Here is a 23988-nt window from a genome sequence, read left to right as displayed (position 1 = left end):
GCATTTAATGCCAGGGCGATCTCCCTATCTTTGAGAGAGCGCATAGGAAAGGTCAAAGCGTTGGGAAATCCTATTATGGTGTATGCAGGTAGCCTGGGGATAGTGGTGTCAAAGGCCCTATCTGTCTCATAAGTTTCGGACAGTTCCACAGCAAATGAAGGAGGGTACCAGGGCTCCCACACCCCCGCCAACAGAGACCATCGCACTGTCAGTTCCATTTGGTTAAGCGAGCCGGTGTGTAATACCAATAAGATATCATTTTAAATGATGTTTCTGTGTGGCCCATGGAGTGTTCAGTGTGGTGAGTCCTGTAAAAAAATATCCTCCCACTCTTTGTCTGATAGCGTACGCCCAATTTCCACCCCCCACTGTTTCTGCCCAGCATCCGAACCCTGCGAATACCTTGAGAGAGGAGCGTGTATATTTCCGAAATTAGTTTGTGGTCATCCTATTTCAGAACTGTAGTATTGGCCTGCTCGCCAATGGGCGTATTTGAGAGCTTGACACGCAGTGCAGCAATTGTACATGGAGGAAGTGATCCGAGGGGGAGAGGTTATAGTCAGCTGTGAGCTGCTCAAAGGGAATATGGCCCTCAAGGTCAAACAGATGGCCTAGACGCTTGCAACCACCCGTCACCCAGCGCGAGCCCACCCCCTCTCCATACCCGGAGGGAAATCAGGGTTTGGGAAGATGGGGGACATAGGTGAGGGGGAACGTTGTGAGGTTCACTGAAGAGGACACCCTGTCCCAGACTAGCATGGTGGGACGTGTGACTGGTGACGAGTATAGCCCCCATGAACGCGAAGCCCTAGGTAGCCACGCCTCCCTCCAGATATTTATTTATTTATTTATTTATTTATTTTTATCATTTATTAAGCGCGAACAAATGCCCACAGGCGTCTCGGCGCTGTACTGTTATTACTCTCCCGGTGATCTTATAAGTAGTTAGAGGTTAAATAACCAGGTCTTCAATTTTTTCCTAAAGGACATTAAGTTTGAGCAAGATCTTATGGTTTGCGGGAGTGTATTCCATAGTCTTGGGGCGACTACTAGGAAGCGCCTGTCTCCCCAGTTGACTAGCCTGGTCCGTGGCACTACAAGGTCATGTAGTTTTGCTGATCGTAGTGTTCGAGTGGGGACATATGGAACCAGATGTTCACACAGGAATTGAGGCGCTTGAAGGTGCAGTGCCTTGTAGACAATGCATAAAGTTTTGAATTTTATTCTGTTCCTAACAGGAAGCCAGTGGAGAGTCCTCAAGGTCTCAGCCACTGGCGCGAATTTAGGAATATCAAGAAGGAGTCTGGCTGCTGCATTTTGGATTGTCTGCATTTTCTTGATAATCCTGACTTGCGCATTCCCAAACAAGCCATTGCAGTAATCCAATGCTGACAAAACCAAGGCGCTGATCAATGTTTTTCCCACGTTTTTTGGAAGGAAAGGGAGAATCTTCCTAACCAGCCGTAATTTATGGAATGCCGTAGAGGCCGTTTGATTGGCATGGGCCATGAAATTTAGATTGTCATCGAAGATGACTCCTAAATTTCTCACCTTCGTGACCGGCTTAGGTACCGCTCCGAAGGAAGAAGGCCACCAGGTTGGGGACCAGCTAGGATTGAGGTGGCCAAAGGTGACCACCTCGGTTTTATCAGAATTAAGTTTCAAACTGTTTGCTGACATCCAGTTACCTATGGCCAGCATACCTGTTCTGAAACGCTGCGCCACTGCTTCCCCATCATTTCTGACAGCCAGTATCAGCTGTGTATCATCTGCATATGAGGTAAGGTTCATCCCATGCGCTTTGATGGTGTTTGCGAGGTCCGACACATATATGTTAAATAGCGTCGGACTGAGGGATGAACCTTGAGGTACCCCACATGGCAGTGATAGCTCTGCGGATTCAAACTGGCCCAGTATGACAGACTGGGATCTCTCTGCCAGAAAAGACGCCAATAGATTTTTTGCTAGGCCTTGCACGCCCATTTTTTCGACACGGTTGACTAAGATCTTATGGTCAACCGTGTCGAAGGCGGCCGATAAATCTAGAAGTACCAGGAGCGCTGTACCGCCTTGGTCTCTGATTAATCGGATGTCATCCGCCGCTTTGATGAGCGCAGTTTCTGTGCCATGAAACTTGCGGAATCCAAATTGTGATTCGTCGAGCAGATGATGTTGCTCGATGAATTCCGCGAGTTGGATATTCATGGCTTTTTCGATTATTTTAGCCAGAAAGGGTAAGTTTGCAATAGGCCTATAATTTTTTTGTTCTGTTTTATCTAAGCCAGGTTTTTTCAGGAGGGGTTTCAGTAAAGTCTTTTTTAATTGATTTGGAAAGATGCCAGTGCAAAACATGACGTTACATATTCGTGTGATGACTGGAGTAACAATGTCCATTAGTGAACGAAGGGTATTCAGAGGACAGGGGTCTAGAGCTGATCCAGATTTAATAGTGTTAATGATGTATTGAATTTGATCCTCTGTAACTTCTGCGAAGCGGGAAAAATTATTGCTTGAGGATGATCTGTTTGTTTTATCTGGGTCCTGTTTATCACCTAGGCTGAACGCAGAGAATATGTCATTCACCTTGGTGAAGAAAAATGATGCCAGTGAATCACAGACATCTTGTGAGCAAGGGGGATTAAGATCTGGAGCACATCCCGCTAAATGTTTAGTTATTTCGAAAAGTTTTTTATTGGAGTTTTTTGCGCTTTCGATTTGTTCGGTATAATACTTCTTTTTTGTCTCTATAATTGAGAGTTTATATTGGGTTAGCGATTCCTTATACACTTCCCTACTTTCATTATCGTACTTTTTCCTCCAGTTCCTCTCTTTATTTCGGCACTGCTGCTTCAGTTTCTTCAGCTCCTCAGTGTACCATGGTGCTGAGGGGGAGCTTCTGTTCCTGGACATTGTTTTAACTGGTACCAGTTTATTAGCAGCCTGGCCCACCCATATGTAGTATTGCTCAATGGCAGTATCCGGGTCGGTGGCCCATATGGGTATTGAATTGTGCAACTCCTCCTTAAAACAGGGAATGTTAATGTCTTTCCAGACCTTGAACAATTCTCGCTTGGGGGGGTTTGTTATAGCAGTAGGTGTTTTATTAATTTGTATTGTAGCCAATACCAAATGATGGTCAGACCAGGTCATTGGCAGGACGTCGGTCACTAAGATATTATCTAGATTGGAGAAAATACCATCTAAGGTATGGCCTGCAATGTGAGTAGGTCCTTTTACCAACTGCGACAGACCAAAGACTTCCATTTCAGATTGCAGCGATATGGTATCCTTGTCTTCACTACAATCCAAATGGAAATTAAAGTCACCTAACAGTGTTATAGATTTGTCCGTGACTGAGGTTTCTAAAATGGTGAGGATTTCTGTAAGGAAATCCGACCGGGCTTCAGGTCTTCTATATAGCAGTACACCTTTGAAGTTATACGAGGGAGATAAATAGATGTCGAATTGAAGTGCCTCGCATGTCACGGAAGGAATTGGAGTAGTACGGATTTTGAAGGAGTCACGGGCAATTATAGCAATTCCCCCACCTCTTTTACCAATTCTATCTAGTCTGTGACATTTAAAACCTTGAGGAACGGCTATCACGAGGTCTGGGTCGGAGGCTTTATCCAGCCACGTCTCCGTCAGGAACATTATATCTATGTTCCTGTCAGTGAGGACATCTGCTATTTCTTGCCTATGCTTGGCTAGAGAGCGCACATTGATAAGGGCAATAGTAGACATTAGTTTCATATGCTTAAAAATATCAACCCCTACCGGTTTATCTGGTAGAGGGATGGACGTTAAACAATGTGTACAGTTCAGTACTGTTTTAGAAGATATGGAGTCAAGACTATGCCGTGTGCACTTTTCCGATGTTTGTGGGCAGAGGTCTATCAATGCGGAACGCGGGTATGATGTGATGCATGCGGGGGCAGTCCGGCCAGGGGGAATGGCCCTAGGCCCGGGTCCGGCGCGGACGGGCGCAGACGGGCTTGCCTTTGGCGCGCCTTCGGCGCGCCGCCGGCGCGCCCGCTGCGCCCGCCCGCTGCGCGGACGGAAAGACCCCATATTTTTATACTGTGTTGAGGAGGGTGGGAGGCGTCCTGCCACTGGACCGCCAACCCTTTCTCCCTCCAAGATGGCGCCTATGCCCCGCGTCGTCAGCCCCTGATCGGCCACGGCGAGAGGAAAAGGTGAGTGAAACGCGCCTCAGTGCTAAACAAAGCTTGTTGTCACTGAGCGCGTAAATGTACAATTAAAAAACACCAGTTTAAAATATGTACAATCGTTAAAAAAGACTCGCCAGAAATGCAACAGGGATAGAATAGAGCCCCCGGCTTCCGCCTCAGGGGAGAGTATCTAGTACACAGAGCGGTGGACACTCGCAACTTAAGTATCCGGGAGGGTGGGAGGCGTCCTGCCACTGGACCGCCAACCCTTTCTCCCTCCAAGATGGCGCCTATGCCCCGCGTCGTCAGCCCCTGATCGGCCACGGCGAGAGGAAAAGGTGAGTGAAACGCGCCTCAGTGCTAAACAAAGCTTGTTGTCACTGAGCGCGTAAATGTACAATTAAAAAACACCAGTTTAAAATATGTACAATCGTTAAAAAAGACTCGCCAGAAATGCAACAGGGATAGAATAGAGCCCCCGGCTTCCGCCTCAGGGGAGAGTATCTAGTACACAGAGCGGTGGACACTCGCAACTTAAGTATCCGGGAGGGTGGGAGGCGTCCTGCCACTGGACCGCCAACCCTTTCTCCCTCCAAGATGGCGCCTATGCCCCGCGTCGTCAGCCCCTGATCGGCCACGGCGAGAGGAAAAGGTGAGTGAAACGCGCCTCAGTGCTAAACAAAGCTTGTTGTCACTGAGCGCGTAAATGTACAATTAAAAAACACCAGTTTAAAATATGTACAATCGTTAAAAAAGACTCGCCAGAAATGCAACAGGGATAGAATAGAGCCCCCGGCTTCCGCCTCAGGGGAGAGTATCTGGCACCCAGCAACAGTCGGATCCATAAATACTCAATGTTTCTCCGTCATTGGTCGGTTCCATTCCACCAGGGTGCGTAGTAGAGAGGCCTGAAAGTATCGGGTAATATTCGTCAATGCGAGGACGCCCTTCTCTTTTAGGGCGCTGCAGCAGGGTCTTCTGTAACCTAGGAGAAACCGGGCCCCAAATGAAGCGCTCTATCTCTTTTTGAATTCTAGGGAGCATGCCCGGAGTTGGCAGCAAGGGAAGGGTTTGGAAAATTGTTAGAAATGGGATTTCTGGTTGGCTAGGGCTTGCGCCAAAGTCAGGCAGAAACCACCACTCTAGGCAGGGCTGGGGAGTTGCACGCCAAAGATAACCCCTGCTCACCCCCTTGGTAGCTTGGCACGAGCAGTCAGGCTTATCCCGGAGGCGATGTGTAAAGCGTTTGCGCGCGCACCCAGCAACAACACCCAAGGCCCACCACAAAAGAAACTCCACACAAGGTATTATATAAAAATAGCCTTCGTGTTACCAAAACACATTAGATAAAAACACACACTTTACAATGTGCCAACAGGCACGGGCAGAGTTTACAAGGGATTATATGTACAGGGGACAGGGCCACATGGACCACTGTCAGGAACTAGCACTTTGTAGAAATTAGCACTTAGAACATAGGAATAATGCTTTAGAACATAGCACATACAATCACTGTAGCCCTAAATAACATATGTAGCACACGACCAGTAACTACTGGTAACAGGTAAGTACCACCTACGCAACCTTAACCACCTTAGGAAAATATCGCGCAGGGAACCAGGACCTCACTAGCACCACCTGTACTAGGAGAAAACAACCACCTGAGTATCACAATACCTGTAGGGGTAAACGCACATTACACATGATGCATCACATTCAGAGGTGTAAACACAAGGCACATGACGCATAAAAACACATTCAGAGCTGCAGGTTAGGAACAACAGCGCAAAACTCACATTAACCACCACTACTGGCAGTCCCTATGCCAACTGGCCTTGTCGGGGCTAGGACGCCCTGTGTCCAGCAGAGTTAGGGGCCTACACTGAGCAGCTGCCCACGAAGTGCTGGGCAGCTGTAGGACAATGATGGGGCCAACGCTGGAGCCTTGCAGGCTCTGTCCAACTGACTGTCCCCTGAGCCCCTCTGGGCTCTAAACAACAAGAAATGCCCCCTAGAGCCTCCGTGGCTCTGACAAATATTGCGGCGTCGTTGGAGTCCCTCTGGACTCTGAACAATGTTGCCCCCAACGTTGGAGTCTGCTCAGGGACTCGAGAAATTATGCGCCGTGTGGGAGCCTCCCTCAGGCTCTAAACACCTGTGCACCGCGTTAGAGCCTCCCGGGGCTCTGTGAACCATTAGTCCCCCCTCGTTGGAGCCTCCTTGGGCTCTGGATCAAGAATGTGGGTGAGCCAACGTTGGAGCGGCCCACTGCCTTCCGGGGCCGCTCTTGTCCTCAAAACAACTGCCCCTCTATGTGGGAGCGCCTCTAGACTGAGGCCTCTCCTGGGGGCGAAGGGAGCGCTCTCGTGGATGTGCCCCGTCAGAGCGGCCCGCAACTGCGGCGCCGCTGTGGGGGAGAGGGGCAGAGATTCCAATCACCCGGAGTCCCGCTTACCTGGGACTTCCCGCGGTGTCTCTGCTCGGTCCTTCTCCCGGGCACTTCACCAACAGGAACCCCGGAGCCCCCCTCACCGGATGTGGCCAGGACTCCTGCGGTCTCGGTGCTTCTCCGGAGGGCCCCGGGGCGCAGGGTAGGCTCCTGCCTGCTCCGGGGCTTCGAATCCAGCCGCGAGTCTCAGGTGGGAGGCGGGGTAGGCTCCCGCCTTCCTACTTCCGGTCCCTGTTGTCCCGGAGGGCCGCCCTCGGCCTGCCTGACTTCCTGGTCGGGTGCCGGAGGGCGAGGAGTTCCAAATCTCGGCAATAAGAGGGGTAGGCTCCCTCGTAACCAGGGATATATGGCGGGGTGGGCACCCGCCGTGAAATACCACAAATAAGCGGGATGGGCACCCGCCAACACGGCAAAGTAGCAGGGAATCCCTACGTTGGGGTTCCCTCGCTAATAATTGCAGCTCCGCGCTGCTGGCCACAAATAAAGCGCTCCTAGCGCTATAAGTGAAAGAAAAGCGCTTTAGGGGCAAAATAAAGCGCTCCCAGCGCTTTAAGGAGGATACAAACAGAGTCCAGTAAAGTTCTCCCCTGCATACAGAAAGGCAGGGGTGGGGGGGCAAGGCTGGACCCAGAGCCAGCTCACTGGGCCTCCAGGCAGGGAGGTAGTCCAAGTGGCGGTCCTCTGGTCAAGCAGCAGCAGCCCCCCTCAGGCAGGATCCTGGAAGAGAACATTTTTCATGGGGTCACAGCCCCTTCTTATACACAGAACACCTTTGTCTCAAGGTGCAGGGAAGGGGCGAACCAGCTACAACTGGTTCCTGAGCACTTTGTTTTGCTCAGCCCCTCTCCCTATTCAGAGAGCAGGCCAGGGTCATCAGTCGCACCACAGGGGGCGGAGCCAGCATTGTGTGGGGAAAGCCCAGCCCTATTCAGGACCCAGGTGTACTCCTCCCACCCATCTAGCTGCTGATCTCCCTATTCACCACTGGGTGACTCCTCCTGACTCTGGGGATTCCCTAGCCCGTCACATGACCTCAGCCAGCCAATCAGGCGACAGGCATTCTCTACACATTTATGCCAGCATCCAGAAGTGGCACTTCCGCACATGACATAATCACGCATTATACATCATTGCGAAGCATTCGATCCCACCAGTCCGCACATACCAAACTCGAGCCTGCACACCCCACGCATCAGGAACTACCAGGGACACATACATTCCCCATGCATTCCTATGGGAGGGCAGGCCTATCTCACCACATGCACTCAGAGTGCGCATGCACTTTACTCTGGGACACAGGGAAAGTGCGCAGAAACCAAAAATCAGTTACCACCAGGTCACCAGTAAAAGCAAAAAGTTCAGGGGTGAACCTGCCAGAAGGGCCAAGTCCAACAAAAATATAGAGTGCTCGTGGTAGGACACTAATTTTAACAGCGGCAAGCCTACCGAGCCACGACAGGGGCAGGCGTTGCCAGTGGGTTAGATCATTACGGTTGCGCAAGAGTAAGGCGGAATACTTAACCTCTCATGTTTTACAAAGGCTCTTGTGAAGGACTAGCCCCAGGTAAACTACACCATCCGTAACCCAGTCGAAGTCAAACTGTGAAAGTAAGATGTCCACCATTGACTGAGCAGTGGTCAGGTTTAGTATTTGCGAATTCTGCAGATTCAATTTAAATCCAAAGACCCAACCGAAGAACCTCAGATCCTCGATAATGGCCAGCAGAGTAGTCAAGGGATGAGCTAAAGAGAAAATAACGTTGTTGGCATAGAGGCTGATCAGATGGCGATCAGCACCGAATGAAATGCCCTGCGCGTTGGAATTGTCCTGGAGTCTTTGGGCCAAGGGCTCCATGTAAAGAGCGAAAAGCAAGGGGGAGAGGGGGCAAAACCATCCGAGCGTACCCCATTCACCTTGACTGCAGCACTTGGTGTGCTGTATATGCTCACTATCCATCTGCGAAACCGTACTCCCAAGCCAAAGCGTTCCAGGGTGGCAAACATGTACGGCCAGTGTACCCGGTCAAATGCCTTTTCAGCATCGACCCCCCCTCAAGCAGCGGCTCCTCCCTGGAGCGCTGCACATTATCAATTGGATGGCAAATCCGCTTTGTATTTTCCCTGCATTGTCGGCCCGGGATGAAACCTGCCTGGTCTGGGTCCACCAAGCCAAGCATCAGAGGATTCAATCTGTAGGCCAGAATACTAGAAAAAAGCTTGGCATCGACCTTTAATAATGAAATCGGATGGTACGAGCTACTACACAGTGGGTCCTTCCCAGACGTGGGTATGACCGTAATCGAGGCTTGCAGCATCAAGGCCGTGAGGGTGCCAGTATCCGCGAACAAATTGAACAGCCGGGTGAGTAGGGGGGCTAACTCAGCGCAGAAGGTCTTATAAAAAAGGACGCTGAATCTGCCTGGGCCTGGGCCTGGTGCCTGGTGCCATCGTTCGATTCGTATAGGTGCTTCCAAACCCTCAGCCTCGCTGGACCGCAGGGGGGTAATTACAGCCCTGTTAACATAGTCAAGGGGTCCACGAGTGAAAGGGGCCCAGCAGAGTAGAGATCCGAATAAAAAGCCCGGAAAGCTGCAGCAATGTCCAAGTCGTCGGTGATCTCATTCCCCTGGACGCCACGCACTGATTTAACTGCCTGTGCGTGTCGCTTACTGCGTAGGCAGTGTGCAAGCATACGACCCCCCTTGTTCGTACCCACAAAATACTTATGCTTCAGGCGAAGCACCGCGTGCTCAGCCCTATCTAAGTCAAGGCGTCGCCAATTGAGCCGCTCATTTTCTAGTTGACGCCATACATGGGGGGCTCAAGTGCGTTTGTGAATTGCCTCAAGTTCCCTAACTTTTGACTCTAGCTCCTCTGTTTTGGCTTTTCAGGTCATATTGTCGTGTGCAGCTTTAGCGATTAAACCCCACTGGAAACCAGTTTAAAGCCTCCTGAATCTGAAGCCAATGCTGTGGAACCATCATCATTAAGTGCAATGTAGTCCTTTAGTGTGCGTCTTAAGTCATCCACCACCGATGGGGACGACAACAGGGAGTCTCTCAAACGCCAGTGCAAAAAAGGAGCCGAGGAGGGCAAGCATAGGGTCTGGGTGATATGTGCGTGGTCTGAGAGAGAACGAGCTTCGATGAATGAGGCATGGGAGCTTTCCCAAGCGGCGTGAGTGACAAGGAAAGAATCCAAGCGAGCGTAAGACCCATGGGCAGCCGAGTAATGCGTATAGTCCCTTTCGTTTGGGTGTGGCCACGCCAAGCGTTCTTGATCCCACATTCCTCCAGCAATTCCCTACCTGGTACAGACAGCACCTCTGTCCTCGAGCTAGAAAGATCTAACCCTAGATCCATCACTAGGTTTAAATCCCCACCCACCACTACCATGGAGTTGGGTGTGTGGAGAACCTCAGCCATAGCCTCAATCAAGAACTTTTCCTGATGCTCATTTGGAGAGTAGATTGATGCTACCGTGTAGTTAGTAGTGCCAGTTCGCAATCTCAAGGCTAATAGATGCCCCTTGAACTCTGCCACGGAACCTAATATAGAGCCGCTAAAGTGCCTGGAGAACGAAATGGCCCCCACCTCTCTTACTCTTCTGAGAAGACAAGACCTAAAACGGAAACCCCCTGGATTGCATCCTTTGAGTGTCCTTGGAAAGCAAGTGGATTTCTTGAAGTGAACATATATCCCCTTCTGAATGCTCGAGTAGGGAAACTATCGCCTTTCGCTTAGTGGGATCGTTAAGGCCGCGGGCATTAAAGCTAACTATCTTAATCTTTATCTATCCTGAGAAGGCAGCGGTTCAATGTATAGTAGGCTATAGTACCACAATGACAGGACAGACCGTGGGAGATGTGAAACGATAAGAAGTGCCATGACAGACCAACTCTTAAGGACCTTTGTTGGAAAGCTCACCGGAGAGCGGACCCACCCTGCCCAAGAACAATATAAACAAAACAAGAAACAATAAGCAAACTGTGTAGAATAGCACATAAAGTCCATCCCGAAAGGGGGCCTGTAATAATGGGGGCTGCCTGGAGAGCGAGGGACTGTTCCAATCAGCAGTGAGAAGCTCCCCCGTTCCCTCCATGCCCAGACATGAGAAACGCGTATCCAACCAAACACTACCTCAATCGTTAGAGTCCAGAGATTCCCCTTCTGTTCCAGCGAGAGTCCGGAGCACCGCAGAGCGTTCTTTCACCATCATGGCGGAGTCAGGGCAAAGGCGATCCATTCTCAGTCCAGCCCAAGGGCCGCGCCTGGGAAGCATGGGTGCCCGACCCAGAGGCAGCTGGCTGGGAGGTCAGATTCTCAAGATCTAAGTTCAGCAACCTACAAGCCTCGATCAGTGAGTGAAGTTGGTGAAGTTTCCCTTCATGTCGAAAAATGAGGCGGAACAGGTGGCCTCAAGATTAGGTTATTCCTGCCGATCTGAGGTGGTTGGTCACTGGGCGGAAGTCTCTCCTCTTTTGAAGGGTGCTAGCTGCCAAGTCTTGAAAAAGCTGTGGTGTGTGCTCTAGGAAATGTAAGGGTTGGCAGGTGTGAGCCACCTTAAAAATCTCCTCTTTCACCTTGAAGTCGTGTACACACACAAGAACGTCCGCAGGGGGCAATAGGTTGTCGGGGTCCCACCCGGTGGCACCGGTCGATTCGGACCGTGGACGCCTCTGATGCGTTCAGGCCTGCACAAAATAGCGCCTGGACATACCCCTCCAGATCCTCACCTTCTGCTCCAGTAGGGACCGCGCAAACACAACATTATTCCTTTGGGACCTGTTCTCCAAGTCTTCCAAGTGCGCTTGGAGATCGAGTTGCTGGTCGGGCAAAAGTAGAATTTCTTGCTGGAGAGCGACGATTTCTAGATCCCTGACTGTCATTGCGTCCTCCAGAGCAGCTACTCTTTCTCCCACTCCATCCATGTCCCTTCTAACATCCCAGAGGTCTGCCTGCAGATCTGTTTTGATTGCCAGGATGTCTTCACGTTGGGAGGCAAACAGGGACTCCAAGAAAACCCGCGTGACCGCCGCCTCAGCACCTCTCCTCCAGCAGCTGGGCCGATGTTCTGTGAGTCCCCGGCTGACTTCATAAGGAGGTCATGCACAGAGCGGTACTTTTTACTTTTGGCCGTCGCCATGATTGAGTCCCGGAGACACCCCACTTGTGCTAAGTAACTGCGTCAAGGTTTTAAGGTGCAAAGGGCCCCAGCTGACCCTCGAGTGGCCCCAAGGCAGGAAGATGATGTCCCCCTGTCGCCTCACACCGCAGGGGGAATCACTCACTGCGGTCGCTCTGCAGGTCTCGCTCCAATCTGCGCTAATGCGAGACAGGGCCCCGGAGTCCCATGCAGAAACCATTCAAAGGGCCCTGTAGTATCGCCGATGGAAATCTACAGCCCAAAGCTGGAGTGCACTGACCCTGTAGGGTGTCTCTGCACTTTGTAGTCCGCCCCTCTTCACCGCAGATCCGGCGCGGCCCAAAGCGCACAATCGTATCAGGAGGCCTTGCCAAATGTCCCAGCTGTTGCCTGAGGGCGCTGATGTGGGTGTGCTCGCCCCCTCAAACTGGGCCTTCTGAGCCTGCGTATGCAATCATTGGAGCACTGCTATGTGGGGTGTGCCCCAGAACTGCAGCCCCCTTCCACGCTGTTCCTAAAGCTCTGTCTAAATGTCTCCCCCCGCAGGCCCCATGGGGACAGCAAACAGCACTCATCTTTGCGGGCCACTTAAGGCTGTCATCTGAGGCTAGATTGCTCTCAGCTGGGAGCAGCGCGACCGCCCAGTTTGTGCCCTTCTTAGTGTTAATCTTCGGGTGCGAGGCCCAAACCAGCCCTGGAGTCGCCCATATCTCTATCAATCAGGGCCCCACTGCTCTCTCAGCACGTCCGGTAGGCCGCGTCAGTGCCAGGCCCTCACTGCCGCAGCCAGGTCCGGTGGTATAAAGATCGTGTATCTCCCCCATTGGGTGCCAGGGTATGCAAAATGCGAGTACACGCTGAGGGACCCGGCCCCGCAGATAATGGAGGGCCGAGCGGGAGTCCGGCTGAGTCGTTAGGCGTCCCATCCACTGTGCTGCAACAGGCCTCAAACCACCCGAGGCCTTGTGTTGGCGGACCGGGGGGCACTTCTCCGCAGTGGCACTGGGAACTCAGTGGGGGCTCCTCGCTCCAGGCACACTCCGCGTACAAACAGCGGTGGGCCGTGCAAGAGTCCGGCCGAGCCTCAGGGCGTCCGCTGCTCCTCGCCGCTTCTGGCAGTGGGACCCCGGGGAAAGTCGTGGAGCGTCTCTCCTCTCTCTGGTGGATTTGCGGATCGCTCCTAGTGCAGCGCCGGGATCGCTGCGATGGTCTCCTGCTACCTGCAAGGAATCGAAGTGCAGTGGGTGCAATAATAGTGCTGCGTGCCCGGTTGGAACGGATTTCGAGCAAGACACGTTCACTCCATCTTGGCCACACCCCCATGGAGTACAGTTTAATGGAGTAGAACATCATCGAGTGGAGTATTGTAGAGTGTAGTGTCGCAGAGTGGACTAGAGTGGCCTAGAATGAATTGCTGTAAAGTACAGTGTGGCAGAGTACATTGGCCTAGAGTGCATTGGCCTAGAGTGCAGTGGTGTAGAGTAGATTGTTTCAGAGTAGACTGAAGTGGAGTGGTTCAGGGAAGAGTGAAGTGGTGCACGATAGATTGCAGAAGTGTAGAGTAGTGTGCTGAATAGTGCATGGATGCTGAATAGGTTAGAGTGTAGTGGCATAGAGTGTAGTGGCATACAGTTGAGTGGTGCAGAGTACAGTGGCGTGTGTAGTAGAATAGAGTGGTGTAGAGTGCAGTGACGTAGAACTCAATGGTGTAGAGTGGCGTGTGCAGTGATGCAGAGTAGAGTGGCGTTGAGTTCAGGGGCGGAGAGTGCAGTCTTGCAGAATAGTGTTGTAGAGTACAGTGGCGCAGAGTAGAGTGGTGCAGAGTACAGTATAGTCGTGTAGAGTGCAGTGGTGCAGATTAGTTGGCGTAGAGTGCAGTGGCATAGACTTTTGGTTTTGAGTAAAGTGCTGTTTAGTACATTTGCATAGAGTATAGTGGTTTAGAGTACAGTGGCGCAGAGTAGAGGGGCACAGAATAGGGTGCAGTGACATATAGCTCAGTAGCAGAGTGCAGTGTTGCTGAGTAGACCTCCGTAGAGTGCAGTAGTGTATAGTAGAGTGTCGTAAAGTGCATTGGTGTGGAATGCAGTGGCACAGCGTGGTACAGAGTAGTGGCGTACAGTACAGTGGTGTAGAATAGAGTGGCGTAGAGTGCAGTGGCGTAAAGTGTTGCAGAGTAGACTATAGTAGGGTAGAGTGCAGTGGTGCAGAGTAGACTGCTGTAAAGAGCAGTGGCATAGAGTGCATTGTTTTGAGTAAAGTGCCATAAAGTGGAGTGCTGCAGAGTCCAATGGCGTAGAGGAGATTGTTTCAGAGTAGAGTGGAGTCATGCATGGTAGAGTACAATGGTGTAGAGTGCAGAGTAGATTAGAATTGAGTGGATTGGCATACAGTGCAATGTTGTAGAGTACAGTGGTGATGAGTGGAGTGGTGCAGAGTGCAGTGGTGCATAGTAGATTAGTGTGGGGTAGAGTGCTTTGGCATAGAGCAGAATGATGTAGAGTAGAGAGGCGTACAGTGAAATGGCGAATATTGGAGTGAATATGCATGATGTGGTAGCACACTGCCATTACAGACAACACATCTTCAGTTGAAATGACCATTACATGTGCATAGACATACAGTTTTCACTAATAAAAGTATACAGCATACAAACGATAACGTGTGGAAATGTCATCACCTAGTGTATTGATTTGTTTTGATTGTATTAACATATTTGTTTCCACCACACTTTTGAATTACCACAAAATGTGCATCATTTATGCTTTTCTGATTTATTGTCAAATATCGGCACATTTCATATACAGACATTTAAATTTTGTTGCGTGCTTGAAAAAAAGCATGGTACAGTTTTCCTCAAGCACTCCCCTAGTAGCCAGTATGATTGTCACATAAATCCTCTAACTTTGAAGTCAGAGGAAGAAAAGTAAACACCAAGCTTGCTGGAAGACCCAGCCTGACATAAGACTGTCTTTGAATGCACAGCCCATGTGACGAGATAAGAACAAGATTTAAAAACCTGTTTACAGAAATCCAGTACTGGTGGAAGAATACAGTAAAAAAGGCTTGGGCAAGGGAAGGAACAAACTCAAGCTGGACAGCCTATTAATAATAGAGCCAGCAACTAGAAAGCAAGCAATTGGGAGTTACGAACCACAAAACCAATGATGAGCAATGGGCGTATTTCCCAAGGAAGCTTTCAAAATGTCCCCAGCATGTCGTTAGTAGACCGCTGTATTGTCTGGTAGGCTTCTACCTAAGAATGTAAAGTGCCATTTAAGAAAGAAGCAACCCAGTAGACAATTGCAGCTGCTTAGCCCTGCTTAAAAAAATGAAGGTCCGTTCACGATGTGGAGGGATGGGCGAGAAATGGAGGAATGGATGGGGTAAATGAGAAAGTGCTGTTGAGTGGCAGGAGCAGTAGGTTATAGCGAAGGTACAACTAAGGAGTGGGGGAAGGTGGGGCTAAAAAAAAAAAAATGAGGCTGGCTGGGAGAGCAGTGAAATAGCTGTAGAGGGCATCAGTCAGCAACACGTAGAGTGATGGGGGGGGGGGGTAATTTGGAGGGGTAAACAGTACTCAAGCATTCTCCTTTGGGCAGTTCTTACTTTTCATGCTCCCTTGCACTAGTCAGCAGGACCTACTTTGGCCTACCCTTTTCATAGTCAAGTTCTCATTCTCTGCACAAAGAGTCATGCTCAAGTTTGCACTTTAATTTCTTTTTTGCACTTTCTCTCAGCTGGGACCCCTTCAGATGAGACCTCACCAGCAGACCCCCTGGGGCTCACCAAGCTGGCAGGACCAGTGGACAAGGACCGGAGGAGCAAAAAGAAGTAAGAGGATGGAGTGCTATTCTTGTAATCCTGGGAGGTAAAGGAGGACTAGCGTCCAGACCTAAGGTGTGAACATAGAGTAAAATAGAGAAGCAGGGTCAAAGGCGTAATAATGTCCTAGCTCCCGGAGTAGACAAGACATGCCTTTCTGCTTGCTTTAGTCTTTCATCGTTGAGTAAGGGATCTGTGCCCTGGAGGTGCTGTACTTGTTATGTATTTGTCTGCATATGTGCTACTATTTGGAGGCTGGAATGACCCGTCGCCCTGTTCTCTTCGCAGGCATGAGCTCCTGGAGGAGGCCTGCAGGCAGGGCCTGCCCTTCGCCGCCTGGGACGGCCCCACCGTTGTGTCCTGGCTCGAGGTACAAAACCCATTTACTAAAGGGAGTTTTTGTTTGTATGCGAAAGAGAGCTACCATTTGCTGAAGTAGCGGACCTCAACAATAGCTCGGACAATGGCGACATCGAGTGGCAGGACAGTTCAGCAGATATATCTTGACTAGAAGGAATCTAATCGCATTAACTTTTTTATTTAATCCATTCATATGCAGCCATTATTCCCTTCTTTTTTTGAAGGCACGTCATGGTGACATCCTTCCCATTCCTTAAAATGATGGTAGTGTTATAAAGGTAGGTATTGGTAGACTTGTTGATTATGTTAAAGCATATAAAAAATAGTTAATTCCAGTGATGCTGAAACAGTTTACATTTTTTAGTAAACTCTCTAAGGGGCACATGCATCAAAGTAGTCTTTTGCGAGTCCTTAATTGCGATTATTAAGGAATCGCAATTGGGGACTCTCAAAAGCCAAGCATGTAGAAATCGCTATTAGAATAGCGATTTCTAAACATTCCTTAATTGCGACTCACAAATTGCAATTCTCAATTAAGGGATGACTTCCCATTCATTCCTATGGGCCTATAGGCCCATAGGAATGAATGGTAAATTGCATGCCCAATTTGCAAGTACCAACAGGTACTCGCAAATTGCGTATGCAGTTTCAAGAGTGCACAGGTGTCAAAATGACACCCTGTTGCACCCCTGAAATTGTGATGTGCACCCATGTTGCGCACACACATCCCCCAAGGGCATGTGTGTGTGTGTAACCTGAAACCTTGAAAAATGCACTTTAGTGCATTTTTCAAGGTTTTTGCAAAATACAGAGCAGAGTAATTTCTCTGTATTTTGTGACCCCCAAATAGCGAATTTGCTATTTCTAAGGGGTGCATGCATTGCATTTAAGGAATTGCAAATTGCAATTCCTTAAATGCAATCGCAATTTAAGGAATTGTAAGTGCCTTACACCTGGATGAATCGCAAAAGCCCTTTTTGCGGGCGCAAATGGATGATTTTTGTGAATCGCACCGTTTGCGCTCGCAAAAATCGTTGGTGCATGTGCCTGTAAGTCCTCGGATGACAATGGGGGTTGAAAGAATGTGAAGAGACAAGCAATATTATCACCAAAACCTGGTACGTCAAGTTATTTTTCTGTATTTATGGGATTCGCTCGTCTTGGTCAGTCTAGTATCACGGGTCTTCTGGGCAATAGTCCATGGGAACTAAATGGACCCCCTAAACCTTTGCTACCCAAAACAATATAACCAGGAAGGATGAAATTGGACTATTCAGACCTCACAACCTCTGTGCCACTGCCCCTGCTGTACTGTTGATAGCTATGCCCCTGCACTCCACATATCCCACAAACTGCCTTCTATGTGCTCACTATATGGAAATCGCTACTATCATCTGAAAGAAACAGTTAGTTGTAGATTCCTTACTTTAGAATTACCCCAGACGTCAGACTGGATCCGGAAAATTTCGTTAGCTGTACCCCTGCACGTCGGAAGGTGGCGTTGGTCAAACTCTGCGTTCGTCATTGACGCCGTGGTCGCCGGTATGATGTCATGATAGCTATGTAGACGCCGCCCTAGCACACCTACGTCAGTTCTTTCTTTTTCCGCACCAGCAAACGCAGATTTTTGACGGAACTTTTTCTCAACTTTTGTCGATTTTGTTGTTTTTTGAGTCCATCCACTCCTGGTGCACGAGGGATGCCCGGCTTCAAGGCCTGCGGTTCCTGTAACCGACTGATGTCGGTGACGGACCCGCACCACGTGTGCCTCTACTGCCTGGAGCGCAACCACGACCCCAAGTTGTGCTCCGACTGCCAGACCATGGCCCGGAAGTCTTTGTGGGAGCGGTCCCAAAAGCTACTTGAGTACCGGCAGTCGGCTCTGCATCGCTCAAGGTCCCGGTCGCGAAGGAGTTCGAGGGACCGGTTGCGGAGCCAACATCATTCTTTGTCTAAGTCTGCGTACTCGGGGTCAGGTAACTCTGAGCAGAAGAAGAAGTCGAAGAAGCAGGATCCAGATTGGCGCTGGTCGACCTCGTTACGCCTCCCCCGGGGCCAATTCCACCGGCACCATGTCCGCAACTGGTGTCGGCTGTGTCCCCAGCCGATGTCGACCCCAGCCTCCACCTCGAGGTAGACACATAGATGCCGGATCCAACGCTGACAGGTACTTTTGTGCCCCTGTTCTACCCTGGCTCTTTGAGACCAGATTGGCAGCCAGAGGAGGGTGAGGAGGACTGGGAGGGGTCTGGGGACCCTTTAACCAACTAGTTAATTTATGAACAGGACTGGAGAGAGGAACTGGGGGAAGCAGTGGTCTGGATACCTCACCAGACCTTGGCATGTTCTCTCCTCCTACCGTGGCTACGGAGCAGGGAGCGTCGTACACAGTGGTGTTGCGTAGGGCGGCCGAGGCTCTCCACCTCGAGCTACCTACGGTGGCAGTCAGGACTAACCCCCTGACAGAGGTCCTTTAACAGGCAGCGAGCTCTTCAGAGGGCACTCTTCGCCAAGGGAGCCATTGAGCGCGTTCCTGACCCAGAAGTAGGTCATGGTTGCTTTTCCCACTAATTTCTGGTGCCCAAGAAGGACGAAGGCCTGCGTCCTATCTTGGATCTCAGGAACGTCAACCACTTCCTCAGGAAGGAGAAGTTCAAAATGTTGACGCTCGCTCAGGTCTTGTCTGCCCTCGACCCTGGAGACTGGATGGTAGCGTTGGACTTGCAGGACGCTTACTTTCACATCCCCGTCCTGCCTGCCCACCGGCGTTACCTACGGTTCACGGTAGGCCACGAGCACTTTCAGTTTACTGTGCTCCCCTTTGGCCTTACCAGCGCCCCTCGGGTGATGGCTGTGGTCGTAGCCCATCTGTGCAGATCAGGGTTTCCAGTCTTTCCCTATCCTGACGACTGGCTGTTGAAGGCGGGCTCGCCTCAGGCTGTCATCTCCCACCTCCAGACTACGGCTGACCTCCTGCATTCAATGGGGTTCTCCATCAACATGCCGAAGTCAAACCTGACCCCCTCTCAGAAGCTCCTCTTTATCGTAGCGGTTCTGGACACAACGCAGTTTCGGGTTTATCCTCCCGAACAGCGAGTCCGGGCTATTCGGGCTATGATTCCGATATTTCAGCCTCTAACCCGGGTTTCGGTCAAGATGACCCTCAGGCTGCCGGGTCTGATGGCCTCCTGCATCCTGCTGATGGACCATGCCAGATGACACATGCGGGCTCTGCAGTGGGACCTGAAGTTCCAGTGGGCACAACATCAGGGGATTCTGTCCGCTCGCATCCAGATTTCAGAGGGCACTGCACACCAATTGCAGTGGTGGCTAACAAACCAGGATTAGGTTGAAGGCAGATCCCTCTCCATTCCTCAGCCAGACTTCACAGTGGTGACCGATGCATCTCTTCTGGGCTGGGGCGGCCACATGGGGGAGGCGGAGATCAGAGGCCTCTGGTCTCCGGCGGAGTCCGGGCTCCACATCAACCTTCTGGAGCTTCAGGCAATTCGTCTTGCACTCAAAGCATTCCTTCTCTCTGTCCGGGGAAGAGTGGTGCAGGTGTTCACGGACAACACCCACGCCATGTGGTACTGCAGCAAACAAGGCAGGGTGTAGTCGTGGGCCCTATGTCAGGAGGCCCTCTGCCTCTGGACATGGCTGCAACACCAGGGCATATCCCTGGTGGTTCAACACCTGGCAGGTTCCCTGAACGCCAGGATGGACAATCTCTGCCACAGGTACATGATGGATCACGAATGGCGGTGGTGCAAGTTCTCTTTCAGCAGTGGGGAGAGCCTTGGTTAGATCTATTCACCACCGAACAGAAAGCGCAATGTCAGCAGTTCTGCTTGTTGGAATTTCTAAGGCGGCACTTGCTAGGCAACGCTTTTCGTCGCGAGTGGAGTTGCGGTAATCTATACGCCTTTCCGCCTATACCACTTCTGCCCAGAGTGCTAAAGAAGCTCAAGCGCGACCGGGGCCAAGTCATTCTTGTGGCTCCGGATTGGGCACGAAGAGTCTGGTATCCCGAGCTGCTCAACATGGCCATCGATCCTCCGATCCGACTGCCTCTTCAGGAGGATCTTCTGTCGCAGCAGCAGGGGACGGTCCTCCACCCGAACCTGTCCAGCCTCCACCTCCTTGTGTGGAGATTGCGCAGTGGCAGTTGACGTCGTTTGACCTGCCTCCCGAAGTCTGCAATGTTATCTTGGCAGCCAGGCGTCCCTCTACTAAGATGGTATATGGCTGCCGATGGAACAAATTTGTGGCATGGTGCACAGCAAAGGCTGTGGATCCCCTTTCCGCCCCTCTTTCTGAGGTTCTCTTGTTCCTCCTTTCCTTGGCACAGCAGGGCACTGCTCAGGGCACTCTAAAGGGCTGCCTCTCGGCCATTTCAGCCTTCCTTAGGCTTCCTGATCAGCCTTATCTTTTCAAGTTCCCTGTTGTAAATAGATTCCTTCGGGGCATTACTCATCTTTTTTCTCCTGTTCCCTTCGTAATGCCCCAGTGGGACTTGAACTTGTTTCTTACCTATCTTATGTGCGTTCCCTTTGAGCCACTACAAAACTGTCCTCTCAGGCTTCTCATTTTGAAAACCGCCTACAAGATCTTTCTTCCAAGCCTCCCTTTCTGGCTGTCCATCCGGACAAGGTCGTCCTAAGAACTATACCTTCCTTTCTTCCCTAGGTAGTTACTTCTTTCCACATTGGCCAAACCATCACTTTGCCCATCTTCTTTCCGCCTCCGCATCCTTCAAAAGAGGAAGATAGGCTTCACCGTCTGGATCCAAAACGTGCGCTTTCCTTCTACGTGGATCGCACAAAACTATTCCGGGTGGACGACCAACTCTTTGTTGGTTATGTGGGTGCTAAGAAAGATCGGGTTGTGCACAAACTGACCATCTCCAGGTGGGTCGTTCTGTGCATCAAAGCTTACTATTCTTTGGCAAAGAAGGAGCCTCAAGTGGGACTGCGCGCCCATTCCACCAGGGCGACGGCAGCCACCACTGCTTCGGGACGGGAAGTCCTGTGAGGCAGCTACGTGAGCATCGCTGCACACGTTCACCAAACACTACTGCCTGGAAAGCCAAGTCTGGAGGGACGGCTTCTTTGGCTGTTCTGTTCTCCAGGACTTTCTGGTGTGAACTTAGTTCGCAGACCCATCTCCGAAGTTGGTATTGCTGGGGTATCTATTCAAAGGTAAGGTATCTATAACTAACTGTTTCTTTTAGATGAATAAGTTACTTACCTTCGGTAACGCTATATCTGCAGGAAACATAGGTTAGTTATATATTCCTTACCACCCCACCCATCCTTCCTGTTCTGTGATCTGACTTCTAGGGTTAAGGACATCCTTTCAGGGCCCTAATTTTGTGCACCAGTGGTCAGTGTCTTGCATGGCTGTGCGCATCTAGCGTTGAAAGTCGTGTACAGAACTGGCATCAACGCGCGAGTGCGGCGTCTATGTAGCTACCGCAACGTCATCCCGGCGACCACAACGCAGATGACAAACGCGGAGTCGACTGAAGCCACCTTCCGACGCGCAGGGGTACTGCTGATGAAATACTTTCCTAATCCAGTCTGACGCCTGGGGGTAATTCTAAGGTAAGGAATCTATAACTAACCTATGTTTCTTACAGTTACATCATTACCGAAGGTAAGTAACATGTTTTTCAGTGGTGGACTGTGCGCTAAACAGGCCCCGGAAGATTTGTTCATACTATCCCCGTATCATATGGAGCTAATAATTTAGACATTCTCCAGAAGGAATTTTGGGAGTGAAGAGTATATGGTGTACACCTTTACAAGAAAATTATTTATGTTCCTTCCGGGCTGTTTGCCTGACTGGTTAGCTGAATTGCTCTGTCCATCTGTCCCAAAAAATAGTGCCCTGGTCCTCACCCTACCCAGGAAAGCAAAATTAGAATACCGAAATTCAGTTAACCTTTTTGGTCAATGCATGTATTTCTTGAATATTGATAATTCATATAAAAATATATATGTTCTTGTCATGTGTCGCTGTAGATACAAAGGCTTTGCATACACCTTTCGAGTCACAAGGTATAGTGAGTACTTCCTTAGTTGGTAGTGCGTATTGTCAAGATTGTGTTTTTTTCACCGCCATCATCAGGTTAGGACATGTACCGATTCGGCTCAGTGGGCCGCACCTAAAAGTGCCTAAGACTAGGACCATTCGAATCCTGTGCTATGGAAGAATTCAACTGGATACTTGAGCTTGCTTCTTTTTTTGATCAGCAAACACAGATAACTAGGACCAGGGCCTTGCACCCATCATCTCCAGAACCCAGCAGACGAGAATGCCATCTCATTGTTGGGAAGCATGCTCTTCCAATACTGCCCCCAGCACCACTCAAAGTTCCTCTGTGCCAGCCAATGTCAAGTCTGCTATCTTTGCCTTGCCCCAGAGCACGATGACACCACGTGCCAGGCCTACCTTATCTTCTGGTTCAAGAAGATGCTTTGGTATCGACATGAGCGGAGGTGAGCCCAATGGGAGAATGCAGAAGCAGAAGTCCAACACCGCAACATATTCATGGAACGCAATGTCAAGGTTGAGGAAGAGGCTGGCCCATCAGAGCCCCAGGTAGTCTAGTCCAGCTTGAAAGTCTGTTTACTCTCTGAATACAAAGTGTAACAGCAGCAAGTTCCCAAAGCACCAGTCATGGAAGACTTAGTCCATGAGTATGGTTGGCACCCATGCACAACCCAGGGCCACACAGCGACCACCAAAGAAGGTGAAGAGACAGGTAATATTTTCATCAAAGCCTGGTATGTGAAGATATTTTTCTGTATTTATGCGAGTATCCCCTCTCAGTCTGTCTAGTATCAAGGGTCTTCTGGGCAGTAGTCCATGGGAACTAAATGGACCCCCTACACCTTTGACCACAGAACCTTGGTGCCACTTCCCCTGCTGTGCTGTTCATAGCTACGCCCCTGCACTCCACATATCTCATAAACTGCCTTCTATGTTTTGCTCATTGGATTGAGCAAAGCATAGAGCGCCACGCCATTGGGAGTGGGAATCAAGCTCAAAGTCTCAACAACCTGCCAGGCTACCACTGCCTTCAGGCCATGATTGGCACCGACCGAAACTCCCCTCTCTGGCCACAAAGGCCCTGCGTATGCCGCATCCTTTTTTGAATCCAACAGGGTCCTCAACTCTATCAGTGAAGTAGACACCGGCACCAAAGCAGACACTGGCACCGAGGCCGCCGCAGACCCTGAAGCCACCACCGGTAACAAACACACCATTGGCGCCAAAGGCTTCCACACCAAAGTCACCATTGGCCAGTGACTCCTTTGGCGGTGAAAACTCAGTTGACGACTACCTCTGACAATTTAGAGCAGCATATTCAACTCCTGCAGGAGTAGTTCGATGCTCGCCAAAAGAATCTCTATATCCGGCCACATATGGGCAGAATCTCCACCAAGCTGCCACAGAAGCCACAAAAGACCAGGGAAGCAAAAATTCTATTCAAATTCTTGCATTGCTTAAAGGGATGCCCGAGACTTTCAGAGAGCCAGTCAAAGCAAAGGTCATTACACCTAAGGTTGACAAATCTTTAGTAAATCTTGACCCAATTATCCCCCCTACATCTGTGGCCATGTACCCTGAGAATTGCTCATAGTCCATACAGAGAGTAAACCTGCAAACGCCCTGGGCAAAGGAGATGCTTCACCTCCTGCCAAGGAGAGCAAAAAGCTGGGCGCAGTAGGCAAAATAGTGACAATACAATCAGCCACACATTATAGGATTGCCCACTTGGTTGGCCTGCTTTACCAATATAACAGGGTGCATAAGTATAGGCAGTGTGGACGAGAGCTGGTTACAGAGGAAAAGACCTTATCGAATGCCACCGTCTACTGCGCCCTTGCCGTGGCCGACACTACCACCAGGTGAGTTAAATATAGCATACTGGTCAGACGTTATTCCTCGCTCTGAGTCATTGGCTTTAAACCAGAGGTACAGTAGCATCTGTCAACCTGCCTTTTGATGGCAAACATTTTTTTGGGC

At 50.4% G+C, this 23988-nt stretch overlaps 1 protein-coding gene across 9 annotated transcripts in view; it reads left to right on the top strand.

The window, feature by feature from the left end:
* PPFIA3 (PPFI scaffold protein A3) overlaps positions 1 to 23988 on the top strand; it is a 966668-nt gene that overhangs the window by 570800 nt on the left and 371880 nt on the right. For all 9 annotated transcript variants that reach the window (XM_085616258.1, XM_085616264.1, XM_085616259.1 and 6 more), the window contains 2 exons: positions 15507 to 15600; positions 15880 to 15961. In XM_085616258.1, the coding sequence (XP_085472384.1) occupies positions 15507 to 15600; positions 15880 to 15961 (176 nt within the window). The remainder of the gene's footprint in view (positions 1 to 15506; positions 15601 to 15879; positions 15962 to 23988) is intronic.

This window comes from Triturus cristatus, chromosome 7, assembly GCF_964204655.1.
Source record: "Triturus cristatus chromosome 7, aTriCri1.1, whole genome shotgun sequence".
NCBI lineage: Eukaryota > Metazoa > Chordata > Amphibia > Caudata > Salamandridae > Triturus > Triturus cristatus.
The sequence above is the reverse complement of the archived record's forward strand: the minus strand, read 5'-3'. Positions and strand labels throughout refer to the sequence as shown.